General features: G+C 44.8%; 1 protein-coding gene across 1 annotated transcript in view; it reads right to left on the bottom strand.

Annotated features, from left to right (window-relative positions):
* The window catches only part of nrg3b (neuregulin 3b), a gene marked incomplete at both ends in the record, with an annotated part of 279,986 nt that overhangs the window by 2,659 nt on the left and 263,031 nt on the right, over positions 1–14,296 (bottom strand). The window contains 3 exons of the mRNA XM_083787447.1: positions 8,862–9,038; positions 11,120–11,229; positions 14,035–14,161. Of these exons, the coding sequence (XP_083643573.1) occupies positions 8,862–9,038; positions 11,120–11,229; positions 14,035–14,161 (414 nt within the window). The remainder of the gene's footprint in view (positions 1–8,861; positions 9,039–11,119; positions 11,230–14,034; positions 14,162–14,296) is intronic.

Raw genomic sequence — 14,296 nt, 5'->3', positions numbered from 1 at the left:
TTCACCCCCTCCTTCTCTCCAGCGGTCCTTCACACCTTCGTTATTGTCTCCACCAGGCCGAAGGCATGGGGAGAGAGTATGTTTTGCACTCCGTGTGTCCGTGTGTGAGTCCGTGTGTGTGTGTGTGTGTGCGCGTGCATGCATGCGCGTGCGTGCATGCATGCGTCCGTTACCAGCTAATCTCTGACACCATTAACCCGGTCGATGCCATATTTTGCACACACTCCCTGGACGTAGCCTCGGAAACCCAGATGTTTTTATTTCCAAAACACATTTTTGGAACAAAATTCCTCAAATCATCCAATTGCCATCCAAAGTGCAAGAAGAAATGCCACCCTTTTCACATTGGCCTATTATAGCGCCACCAGGAGGCCACAACCTGACCTGCCCTGGTGGAGACCTGTGCCCCGAGAGGCACTTTATCTAGTTATCTTTGTTTTATTTCCTTGATCGAGTCCCCTCCCTTCATTCTCATTCTGTCTCTCTTCTAGCCTGTCTCACACCCTTCATTCTCATTCTGTCTCTCTTCTAGCCTGTCTCACACCCTTCATTCTCATTCTGTCTCTCTTCTAGCCTGTCTCACACCCTTCATTCTCTGTCTGTCTTCTAGCCTCTGCCTCGGTCTCTCGCTCTCGCTCTCACATTCGCCTACCAAGTCTCATTTCCAGACATTTGGCTGTTACCATGGCAGCAGGGTGGAGATGGTGGTGTGTGTGTGTGTGTGTGTGTGTGTGTGTGTGTGTGTGTGTGCCTGCCTGCCTGCCTGCCTGCCTGCCTGCGTGCGTGCGTGCGGGGGAGTCCACATCCAGCTGTACAGATCTGACAGATCAGCTGACGAATTATCACAGTGAATAAGCATAGTAGTCGTCTAACTTTATCTAAACTGGGTGAGATCACAAAAGGAGGTAAATGTAAATTCCCATAGAAAGGAAGTGCCATTCACTGCCGCCATTTTACAAGGACTTTGTGTGTGTGTGTGTGTGTGTGTGTGTGTGTGTGTGTGTGTGTGTGTGTGTGTGTGTGTGTGTGTGTGTGTGTGTGTGTGTGTGTGTGCTCGCGTGCGTGCGTGCGTGCGTGTACATTATTAGCCTGCTATAGATTATCTCTGCAGTCGTTGCAAAGAACTGCTGAGCTTCACTGTTTGAAGTAGGAAACTATGTAAATGAGTCACAAACATAGTCGGGAGTGTCCCAGTGTCTTACACCTCAGGCTGCCATGCTAACAGCATTATTGCCAGGGATGTTAGAACACATACATTTAAGGGAGCCACCAAACACCGACACCCGCAAAACATCACCAAGAACGTCCAGAAGGTCTGAGCTATAAAATACTTTCTGAATATGTTCGGTGGAACAACTTGGCATAATCAGACGACCCCTAAATGTGCGTCTAAGGCTATTCAAAACAGAGAGGCTGGTCATCCCATTGTAATATAGTCCTATGATCATTATCTCTGTTTCTCAGTTTCATAGCGACCTCTAGTGAGTCCAGGTTCCAGACAATAATGGATCTATTTGTTGTTCCAGTTCAGTCTTTTGACTGTGATGCTTTTCCTCCAGCAAACCATTATGCCAAAGAACAAACCACTACAGTGCATCCAGAATGCTGTGATAGAACTCATGTAAGAGTTTCCTACTGACACTACTGGATGGGAGTTAAGTGTCCGTGGGTGGAAACACCATCAGACCTAAAAACAGAAGGCAGACCAGTACAATAGATGTACTAACTATAGTCTGAATGTTAGGAAAACATTTAACACTATTTACATGATATCGCAGTTTCAACACCACAGTTAAAGCACCACTATTGGCTTATAGGAATGCGACAAAAATCAAGGCTTCATGGGGTGTGTAATTAATTATTTTCTTCTTTAACACACGTTTATGTGGTCAGATGGGTGGGCCGCAAACCCATTCGAGATTTTGAAGCAGGCCCTGATCCCGAAAATCACATCCCAGTGTGAAGTGAGCGGTGCCTTTGATTTGCTACACCCACTATCAAGCACATGACGTCATAGTAATTTATTTTGCCATTGACTTGACTAGGAATTGGGGGGGGGGGGGATGTTTTGACATAGAATACACACAAAGTCACTTGTTGAAGCGGTTAGCAGCACCGCTCAACAAGGTTGAGAAGCGCTGATCTCTGTGACATTTGCAGGCGGAGGGGATGTAAACAACCAGATCGATAACATGTAATCTCTCGAGGCAGATGTTTAAGGTCAACAACCAACCACTAGCAGTTCAATATCAGGGTTGCACACTCTCTCCTTAACCGTTGATGCCTGGGTCGACACCGCCACGTATAATGGCAGACACCTTTCAGGGTGACACCACTCTCGTTCACGTGACGGCTGACACCTGCGCTACATTTCTTGGCCGACTTAACGGGGCCTCGTGAAACCCATCCATCCGTGATGAGGGTAAGGTGTCAGACAAGCAAGTCTCTGAGAAACACAGAAGCAGGCCCTCCAGGAAGGAACAGGCATGCTTCATCTGTTCTAGATAGTTCATCAACCTTGTTTACCATCACGTTTCCCATAATGACAGTAGGCAGCACATGGTTTGTATAGGGCTGTCCCCGGTTTGGAGCGCTGCAGTCCGTTCCTTACACCAGTGGTGTGGCCGTGTGACCCCCCCCCCCCCTCCCCCCTGCTGGGCCTGCTGACGAGACACTTGGAATTGTGGTAGTTGAGGCATTCCGTTTAGTTTGACTCGGTTCCGCAGATAAATATTGTGGAAAATAACTGATCTTGTAGATAAGCTATTTTCAAATTTCTGGCCTCTTTCTCACGTAATTCACAATTCGGCCACTGTTTGACAATGTTTTATATAACATAGTTTGTTGATACCAGGGCCGGCCCTGAGCAATCTGTCTACCTATAGGCAGGATTTTTCGCTGCTTACACAATATCAGGTCGTGCCTTGTATGGTTTCCGCAGCCGCGAATGTGTGAAGGAAAGTGCAGCGCATTGGATGAAACTAAAAGTGCTATATAAATGCACCATTTAATTCCTGTCAGCTGTAGGTAATTACTAGTATAGGACACTCCACTCCTGCCCTTGTACCATTCTGCACGCATTCACTAAAAACAACCACAATAAATGTCCTGTGTATAACCCAAACATGATTGCACCACTTACAATGCTACTGCAGCAGAGACAACAACACACCGACCAGGGCGCTTTAAACACATACAAACAAGGCCCATAGAAACAGAGATAGAAGTGCAGGTTAACCCATTCTGACCCGAGATCAGATTCATACGAGGTTTCCGCCGGACACACACTGGTCTGATGAACCCATTCTGACCTGAGATCAGATTCTAAAAATGTCAGTCGTTCTTCGATTTTTTTCAAAAATAGCAGACCTACAAGCTCGTATCGCGCCACTCGGTGGCGCGATATGAGCTTGTAGATCTGCTATTTTTCAATAGCTTAAAGCATAACATGATGCCAACACCAAAATGGGTGCCCGTTCAGAATGGGTTAAGTTGCAGACGGGGACAGTGCCATCCAGGTGGAGAGACTGGAGACCACTGCTTCAAAGGTGGAGTAAGTGATTGTTTTCCCCCTATTTGTTAAAGTGTTAAAAAGGGTCTATATTCTGATAGTAATCATTGCTACAGTGTTTGTTCAGTAACAGGGCTCTCAATCTCCATCTCTTAACAGAAAATGCATTTTCATTTCTGCCAATTGTATCAAATCAAGAGAGAGTATACTGAACTCATGCAGGACACAGGATAAACAAGTGAGATTGAAAGTGATGATGACACAAAGAAATGAACAGACAAAATTGGAACTGGAACGCTATACAATTGAATATGTTTAAGGGGTACTGTATCCTGATTGGGGGAAATTGGCAACCTGCCTGGAGATGTATTTTCTGTTTATTAAAGAGCTGGAGAGACGGGGAGACCTTATGGAACAAACACTCTATAGCAAAATGATTACTATGAGAATATAGTGCTTTAACAGCCGCAGAATCTCAGTCACCGTTGACCCTGTTCGTGGATCTCGCCACCCTTATTTTCCTCGCCATTTTTGGCCAAACTGTTTATTAACGTCTACTTTGTAAATATCTTTTCATGAGTGCTTGGTTAACCACTTGAACCCTAGAGTCCCTACTCTGGGCATGTCATAATAGGTGAACACTTGCAAATGGGCAAACATTTGTCGAAAATAGTCCATCTGCAACTACAGCTATACACAACACAGTGCATTAGTGCTGCGCTGAAAGCTTGTAGCTCGGCTATTTTCAACAAAGAGCTTTGGTGTAGAGAGGAAAACATGGGGAGGGTGGGGTTAGGGGGGGGTGCAAGGATGTCCAGTGGGGTACAGGCCTGTACATTTGGGGTATAAAATACACTAACTCTGAGAGTAGACCAGTAAGACTCCCTGAGGGCGAGAAGCGACCACGCATCCGCCTGGGTGACGGCAGACTGCTGGGCTGGTGCTTTGGCATGGGGGACGTCAGATCAACATATGGAATGAATTCTGTACTGGCCATATATGGAGCGTGTTTTGAGTGTACAGGGTTTGATGAGGTCTGGCCATATATGGAGCGTGTCTTGAGTGTACAGGGTTTGATGAGGTCAGATCAACATATGGAATGTCAGAACAGGTCAACTCCATATATGGAGATCTAAGGGTGGCAGCGGGGGCAGTGTCTTAACCCATTCTGACCGGGCACCCATTTTGGTGTCAGCATCATGTTATGCTTTAGCTATTTAAAAATAGCAGATCTACAAGCTCATATCGCGCCACCGAGTGGCGCGATACGAGCTTGTAGTTCTGACATTTTTAGAATCTGATCTCAGGTCAGAATGGGTTAATCAGACCAGTGTGTGTCCGGCGGAAACCTCGTATGAATCTGATCTCAGGTCAGAATGGGTTAAGTGTCCAGGGTTTGATGGGCCAGACCTTAATTTTCGGGCCTGTTGAATGGACAGGTATCAGTCAAAAGGGAGACATCGAATATATATGGAGGCGTGATGTCACGAGGCGATGAGGTCAGCCCATAGAGTATTAAAAGGATAGAGACTGAACTGGCGCGAAGCTCCGCCCCCCTCCGCTATTCATGTCAGTGGAAGTTGCTCAGTGGCGTTTTGAAGCCGCCGGAGGGACCGTCTATTTCCGCCTTTTGGGGGCGCATTTCCGCATGCGGAAATGCAACCGAGCGCTCAATGTTAACGCCCAGCTGCACGGGGTTTCCTCGTCAAGAATCCACGGGTCCGCCTGCAGTCCTTCCTCTTACCACTAGGGCCCAGCGCTTCAACATTGGAGTGCCTAGCTGGCCCCTTGGGTCAGTCGTGTCGTGATCTTCATATATGGAGAATATATGGAGACGTGATGTCACGAGGCGTGATGTCACGAGGCGTGATGGACTAATTATATATTACTATATATTATAATATTATATGTTATTATAAAAAATAAAGTTTTCATATTAATCTACGACCTACAGTCGCAATTAAAATGGAAACAGATGGACCCCTACAGACCCATTTGTTTGCGTTTGAATACTGTCAGGGTTAAATGAAGTTATAACTGGTTAAAGTAAAAGTGGAAATGTCTATGTTTTTGTTCTTCAGTAAGGAGACCTTATTAACATGCAGTCTGGGATATATAAAACAAGCAAACGACTTTGACATCAAGGTCATCATTTGAGAATTAATCAATGTACTCTAAATCATTACATGAGTACTTCCTGCATGGGTTTAGCCCGACATTAACCACACTCTATCTCACATTCAACTTGAAATGTCTTACTTTGTGCCACTGAGGATAATTGGGATGTGGTCATAAACTGTAAGAGAGTCTGAACCACAGAGAAAAAACATAATGTAGAGAGGATATGCTCTGCCAACAATCTGTCCTGCTTTTAATGTGTCCTGGAACAGAGCCAGCACTTCTCTTATAGAGCCGGGGGATAATAATAAAATCTGGGGATACATTGCTTACCAACACATTTATTCTGGGTGCCTGCCATGCAATGGCAGAAACACAGGTTGAAATCCGCAACACATACTTAATCGTAATCGTAATAATCAAGACACGAAACTTTGACGTCTATGGCCGGCCGCACGGTTTACCAACGCCCCACAATATATACATTGAAACGTGCGGCTCGGCCGGGAATGGTGTGCTTGTGCTTTTCTTTCCGTTTCGGGTTACCGTGCCGACGTAATTCGCAATAAACGACGCGAAAAATGCCCCATGCAAAGTCAATGGGGGGACGCGGGTAAAAACAGAAAACGACACGTTACTTTGGAGCCACATTGCTCTGGCATACTGTTACGTAGAAACACGATTTAAACGTCAAACAGCACACGAGGCAATCGACTTTGTTGTGGTTCAGACGGAATTCATGTACGTTGCACGGTTTGCCCGCTATCGCAGTTCAAAGTGTGTGTGGTCTGAGCAAAAATCTCGACTAACAGTGTCGCACGGCCAGAGAGAGAGCGGGTCAGAGGGAGAAGCCAATGTGAAAACTGTAGCGAAATTCTCCGAACAAATCGTCCTCACGGCCAAAATATTAACTTTACACGCATGGGTTTCGGTAATTTTGTAGCCACACTCGTCCTCTTTCACCCAATGTCACAACCACAGCCCAGATACATACGGTACGTGAACTACAGCCCTGAAAGCGACAGGTGTACCATCATAATGTGTCATAGAACTCAATGTTAACTGCTTGAAGAGTCAGCAATTTTTTCATCACAAACACAATTTCTTAACTCGCTCTTATAACCACGTTTTTTATCGTACCAATACCACGATCGCACACGGCGTACCTTAATGTCTCGGGTCACTCACGGCGAAAACAAAAATCGCATTTGACTTTTACTTTTTGCGCTAGAGCAATTTGTTCGGACCGTATGTCTGAACAAATTCTCTCATTGAGTCAGTGTGATTTTAACTTTCAATAGTGGTTGCATTTGCATAGACTTGCCCAGCTGAAATTGATACATTGTTAATGATTCAAGGTGAAGTTGACCACCTCTCACACACGCACGCACGCACACGCACGCACATGCACACATGTGCACGCACACACACACATTGAAAGTCAATGGAGACAATTAGGGAAACGCGTAACTCTGTAATTTCTCAACCGTTTCAGACGCCGGGTGGCTCGCCAGAACCGGGACGCCCCCCTGAGCGCACACACACACACACACACGCACACGCGCATGCACACGCACACACAAAACCCTGTCTTCCTATTGGCTGGCCTTTACACAGCTCCAACTATTGTTTACAACATGCTACAGCCTCAAATTTTGGTACATGGACGTAGACCATCAAGAGGAACAAGCTGTAATGGCTTAATTGCTTAAGCCCCGCCCCTCTGTATTCCTATTGGCTGGCCTTTACACAGCTATAACTTTTGTTTGCAACATGCTACAGTCTTGAAACTTTCCATGCACTTAGACCAAGTTGACCACCTCTCACACACGCGCACACACAAACGCACATGCACACATGTGCACGCACACACACACATTGAACGTCAATGGAGAAAATCGGGGAAACACGTAACTCTGTCATTTCTCGACCGTTTCAGAAGCAGGGCGGCTCGCCGGAACCGGGCCGCCCCCCTGGCCTGAACGAAACCAAATGGACCCTTATAGCTCAGACATCTTAGCATTAGCATGTTAGCATATTAGCATTAGCATGTTAGCATGTTAGCATTAGCATTAGCATGTTAGCATGTTAGCATTAGCATGTCAGTATTAGCATGTTAGCATGATAGCATTAGCATGTTAGCATGTTAGCATTAGCATGTTAGCATGATATCATTAGCATGTTAGCATTAGGATGTTAGCATGATAGCATTAGCATGTTAGCATTAGCATGTTAGCATTAGCATGTTAGCATGATAGCATTAGCATGTTAGCATTAGCATGTTAGCATTAGCATGTTAGCATGTTAGCATGTTAGCTTTAGAATGTTGGTGACAACATAATGCGCAATAAACTAAGACAAAATACCCCATTGAAAGTCAATGGGGAGACCTGGCTCACATGTAACCAAATGGACCCTTCTGAGAGGCTAAATGTCATCAAATGGTGGTCCGTGGCTCAAATGCTGCACAGACTTGGCGAGCTTCAGGCACCCAGTAAAATTTCTTGAAATTTTGTTTCTAGTTCAACAATGTGTTTGTAAATGTGTCTAGTAACACATCTCACAAAGATTGAAATTCAGTTTCCCTAGTAGAATCTGTGACAGCTACGTAGCTGCTGAAAGTTGGGGCAAAATGTACAACATTTCATTCTGCTTAAAGGGACACTTCACCCTTTTTGCAAAAGAATATATGTTAATGACGTTTAGAAGCTTTAGAACACTTTCCTGGGGGTCTTTGTGTGTGTAATGTGTGGTTTTAGATATTTTAGATTGTAGCAGTGAGCACAGTGTCTCTGATGTCATGGACACTGGTCTCACTACCTTCCTGGACTACAATTCCCATAATTCTTTGGCGCACTGCTCCTCCTTGTGGATAGGGTGAGAGCTGTCTTACTGAGACAAAATGTAGTCCAGGAAGGAAGTGAGCCCAGTGTCGATGACATCAGAGACACTGGGCTCACTGCTACAATCTAAAATATCTAAAAACCATATATTGCACACATAAAACCCCCAGGAAAGTGTTCTAAAGCTTCTAAACGTCATTAACATTATATTGTTTTGCAAAAAGGGTGAAGTGTCCCTTTAAGTTGCATATGACGGGACAAACTAGGGGGTTTCCATGATTCTGAATCCATTTTGCTTTTGTTTTCAGCCCTCGAGTCTTAAATGGCCTATATGTGAACTTGTTTAAAATGGCATATATGTGAACTTGTTTAGTACAATGAATTCTCACCCGTTTAAATATTCTGCCTCCACGTCTGTCGACTGGACTTCCTGCAGGTGCTTGTAGGCGTGGCCAGTGACTCTGCATCCTCCAACCAGATTGTGCTTCCCTCTGGGAATGGGCGGCGTCCTGAAGTGATTGGCCTCCCTCTGTTTTGGGGCGGGGCTGAGCGAAAGGGAACTGCTCCTGTGACAAGATTGAGAAAAACAGAAAAAGACAAAATGTCACCAGTTTTATCAAAACAATGGCTGCATGAATCCTTTCTGCAATCCTTACTCATCCCACATTTTTGAGTGGTGCAGGTGCAACCCACTCCTACATGAACCAGCAATGTCCGTGCCTATGTGTGGCATTGGCATTTGGCAATGAGCACGAGTATATGACTTATTAGTGCCAGTAGGGGGCGCCAGAAACAGAGAGGGATAGTGCATGCTCTGTTGCCTGCTATTTAGAGAGAGAGAGAGAGAGAGAGAGAGAGAGAAGAGAGAGAAGAGAGAGAGAGAGAGAGAGAGAGAGAGAGAGAGAGAGAGAGAGAGAGAGAGAGAGAGGTTGGTGGGGGGGGGGGGGGAATTGCACCACTCAGTTCACACGGGTGTGATTTTTTATATTTTATTAACCACTTAAAGCAGCACTATTGTACAACTATATAACATATTATGCCCCACAAAATTATAAAGTTAACCAATAACAATCATCCTTCCATAAATGTAAAGAGGGCTCCCTGCTAGGGGCTTGACTGAATTACTACGTATTAGGGGAGAGCACGAGTTTCATCCTGCCATTTGCCAAGGCACCAATGCAGAACTGCCTGTCAAAGCAAAGACTGGCCAATCACAGCACATCACCGGAGACTCTTGGGTAATGAAGTCAAAGACGTTGGCTGCCATGTTCTTTGTGTCCAAAGTGGCCACTATAAACCAAACTACATAGTCTGCTTTAAAGGTGGAGAAAGTGATTTTGGTCGAAAGAAGTGTTAAATAAACATTGCTATAGAGTGCTTTTTCAGCAGGAGTCTCCATGTCTCTCCAAGCTTTTTATGCTGCGTTCAAAGTCAAACAGTAGTAGCAGCAGCCAGGGGCGTTATCTTCTTATAACGTCAGTGAGTGCCCCCCCCCCAGCCACGCTGGGGGGGGGCACACATCAGTGAAATTAACCACTGGGAAAATCCCTAATTGAGAGAGTGCAAGCCACCACAGCTCATTAAACATATAGGCTGCATGGCTAACAGGGCTTAGCGCTTCCCCTACCATATCTCTCCTTTCTCTGGCTCTATGACTTATACGCCCATGAAAAATGGAAAATATAAATTTCATTGAGTGTATACCATTTGGAATTATACCAATCGGTTGAGATTTGGCTGATTATATAGCCAAAGTTAGATATCAACTTTTTGGCGGCGGGCCATTGGGACTGTGGCGGCGGTGTTTTACCTATACTTGTGAGGACCTCTGCTTGGATTCATGGTGAGTGCGCACCGAAAAGTAATTGGAATTATTGGTTGGTTTTCCGTAGATATTAAGGAATAGTTAGGGTGTGTTTTAGCTGGCGTCAGCGGCGGCGGCGCCGAATTGTAGCATGGACTGGACGAATCTCTTCTTGGCTTGAGGTGGCTTCATCATAGTAGTCAAATGGAAGTAAAGCCTGTACTGTACTGTACTGTATGCAACATTTATACTCTCTACCTGGCAGCAGAACAAAAGCCACCTTATTAGCATTTTAATGAATACCTGTTCGCCCAACACCTCTTGGCTCAAGCGCCCCCCACCCCCCTAAAGGTGTGTGACTACGTGACTAGGGGGAGGCGATATTCAGTCTTCATTTCAGTGGGTGCCTATTGGCTTATTATTTTGCCAGTGGGTGCACAAGCTACCACGCACCCCCGGAGTTGACGCGCCTGGCAGCAGCAGTCTATAGCTACCAATCATTTTCAGCCAGTAACATGAAGACACAAACTGGCATCCAACACTTTTTTGTGCTTTTGAAACCCACTAGCAAAGCTTCAAAATAAAGTTGAGCTGCCTCACACTATAGCAGCTACAAGATCAGGTGTTGTTTCACATCACCTTTTCACTCACCTTCTCTTTCAATTCCGGCTTGTAATCGGGTAAAAACAACGTGTTTTCATCAGCCCAGTTCCCCGTTCTTTTCAACCCAAGCCTTCATATTTTACGCAATAATATCTTTTGCAGTTTTAAAGGTCTTTGACAATTCTCAGAAGCAAAAATAAATAGATAAGATAAAGTAAATAAGAGGATGCCATGTGTTACCTGAGGCGTTTCCCTTTAGACGGAGCTCTGGTGACTGCAGGCGGGGCCACTGTTGAAGTACCCGTCGCCACCATGCCAGCCGTACTAGACGATCCATGGTAACCACAGCTCTGCAGGGGAGGGAGGAGAGCAGTGCTTGAAATGCTTGATAAAACATTGGAAAAACAAGCTTCTCAGGGTTCGTCACAGATAACACAAGGAACATCATGGCTTGGCAGCATGCAAGTCTCCATTCAGAATGAAAATAGTCTCGTACCGACACCCTGAGCCTGCTTAGCTGGGCTGGTGGTCTTAATTACACGTAAAGGTGCAGATTAGCAGAGTGTGCTTTGTGATTACGGCCCCCTATCAACTCCTACAGGGCCTCAACTGCACCCATGCATTAATCCCACACAAGATTAGATGAGAGGTTGCCACCTTCTCTTTTAATTCATTAAAATTCACATAATTTCCATACAACTTAGCCTCAGCTGACGAAAAGCTCTATAGCATGCAGTGCAGAATCACAGTGGAAGGCTCCTAAATCCCTCTTTGAAACATAGTCAGCAGATAATGCTGCTATTGCAGTTCCAGTATGTGCTGCTGCTGCTGGCCTCCCTGTACAACAGTGCCTCATTAAAGCCAGTGGACGTGACTTCCAGTCGCTGCAAGGCTCTCATGCCTGATGAGCCTCTTTCTCTTTCTTACATCGAACTGTTCACCAGAAATGCAGGAGAATCAGATCATGTTTGGCCACCCCCTCAAGCACCCCGGTTGGTTGGAGTTGGAGAACAAACTCCCTTTCCAGAACAATCACTTTGGCTGACATTCTGTGCAAAGCCGTGGAAGAAATGTGTCTGTGGAATACCATAATTAACTTGTGGAAGAAGATGACAGATAACCCCTTGCCTGCCTCCTGTTTTTTCTACTTTCATTTCAGTTTTTCGTAGTGGTGATTATAGTACCTACTTTTTTACACTACAATTATTTAAACACTTTAGTTACAATACTTTGTAAATGTAACATAGCCTAGTAGCCTACATTCCATCAGTTAAAGGCGGGGGGGGGGGGTAGGTAAAATGTTGTAAGTTTTTTGTGAATTAAAGCACAATGAGTAAGCATAATATAAGTTATTTTAGCAACAGAATATCTTACCCTACCTTTAAGCTGTAGGTTTTACTTAGTCTGTTTGGAAATAGTCAATCTACACGCTTACTTTGAACAACAGACCGGATACCTTTGAAAAGGAAAACAACTTGTGAAACTTCTGCATGATGATGATGAATAGTCTACTTTTGCGTTTGGTACTATACTTGATACTATATGCTGATGCCAAATAATACATCTGTGCTTTTACTCAGGTGCATTTTGGAATACAGAACACTTAGAATAAGTATTTCTACATTGTGGTATTGCTAAGAGTACTTCTTCCACCATAGTAACCCATTTCAAATGTACCTGCTTAGTAGTAGTTCTCTAAGCATCTCTGGGAGTGGCTGCCTGCTGTGTGTGTGTGTGTGTGTGTGTGTGTGTGTGTGTGTGTGTGTGTGTGTGTGTGTGTGTGTGTGTGTGTGTGTGTGTGTGTGTGTGTGTGTGTGTGTGTTACAGCTGCGGCCTCTGGTGGCGGGCGGGTGGTGTCACAACGGGACAGACAGACAGACATGATCTGCATGGTCTCATAGTTAGTGCTCATTGCGTTCGCAACTATAGTTCTCTTTTCCATTACATTATAGTGACTTTACCTGTACCTTCTCATCTCTGTTGCTGCTACAACACCTGCATTCCCTTGCCTCAATAAAGCTCTTATCTTATCCATTTCCATTCTTTTGTTCCATGATACAAAAGACTGCGGATAAAACTAAATTGCCTTTTTTTTTTACAGATTTACTGCAGTATAGAGGAATGAAAAATATAACCCATACATCAATACTACTTAGCGTATAGCGTGCACTGCTTCTTTATATGCATGTGATATTGCTGCATTCTAAATGAGGACTCCTACACTGCAAAACACACACACACACACACACACACACACACACACACACACACACACACACACACACACACACACACACACACACTAATAAAAGCTAACGAAAGGTCAACGAAAGTTCATGACATGAATGTTGAATTAGTTCACACTTCTACCCGGGATAATCTTTAAATGATTCAGTAGTAAATGCATCTGTAACAGTCAGCTAGTGTACCTTTTGTGGGCCTGTAGGCGGTACTGATAAGCGTTAAAATTATTCAGCTGTAAATAATTAGGTTACAGTTAGTGCACCTTGTGGGGCTGTAGGATGTAGTGATAAGCTTTAACCACTTTACACTGTACCGGAGTGCACCAGAGAGTCTAGGCCCACTCCTTTTCCCCCCTCTGTACACAAATCAATTCACCAATAACATAGCTCACAACGTGATATAATATTTCTGTCCAGTCTGTCCTATAATCATTTCTGATCTATATAGGCTACCTGTACTGTATGTGGAACACATACACAGCAGGGGTCTTGTCACGAGGCGGAGATAATTGTCGCAAGGTCTATTTCCACTACGCTATTCTCTTTCTAGCTGCTTCAGCAGTGTCATCACAAGCCTGTATATATTAGTGCATGATACATAGACGTCCTCAACTGAACCAGTCAGTGTAATCTTTCTTGTGGAGTCTTTTATCTGTAGTATAGCCGGTTCATATTCATAACCATTTAGGCAGAGCATCCCTGGGTATAAAGAGGTGTCAAAGACAACACCTCCTCAGGAGGTTAGCGCCCCAGGGGGCTATTTGCCCGCCTGTCAGGGGCATACAGAAAGGTCTGGTAGCAAGGCAGTCTGTTGTACATGACCAACTTTGTCAATCCTTCATCCTTACTGATCCCCGTACTGATACACTTTAAATGACTCCATAGTAAATCATAGTATAATAGTCAGTGCACCTTGTGGGCCTGTAGGCTGTACTGAAGCCTGGGTGTAGATTTGGACATGAGTCCAGAGGTGCTGATGCTGCAGTCTCTCAGCATGCGGCTCTCAGAGAAGTGAGCCTGGAGCTTCTCTCTGTGTCTCCTGGGAACAGAGAAACACACCGTTACACCATCTCCAAATAAGTGCACACTTTACACAAAGTTTACATAAGCCTTGTCCATACACAGACACACACACACACACAGGACAGGATTATGTGTGCAAACTCCAACAGGA

Source organism: Protomyctophum parallelum, assembly GCF_964188405.1.
Source record: "Protomyctophum parallelum genome assembly, chromosome: 17".
NCBI classification, from domain to species: Eukaryota; Metazoa; Chordata; class Actinopteri; order Myctophiformes; family Myctophidae; genus Protomyctophum; species Protomyctophum parallelum.
This window is presented reverse-complemented; position numbering and strand designations above follow the sequence as displayed.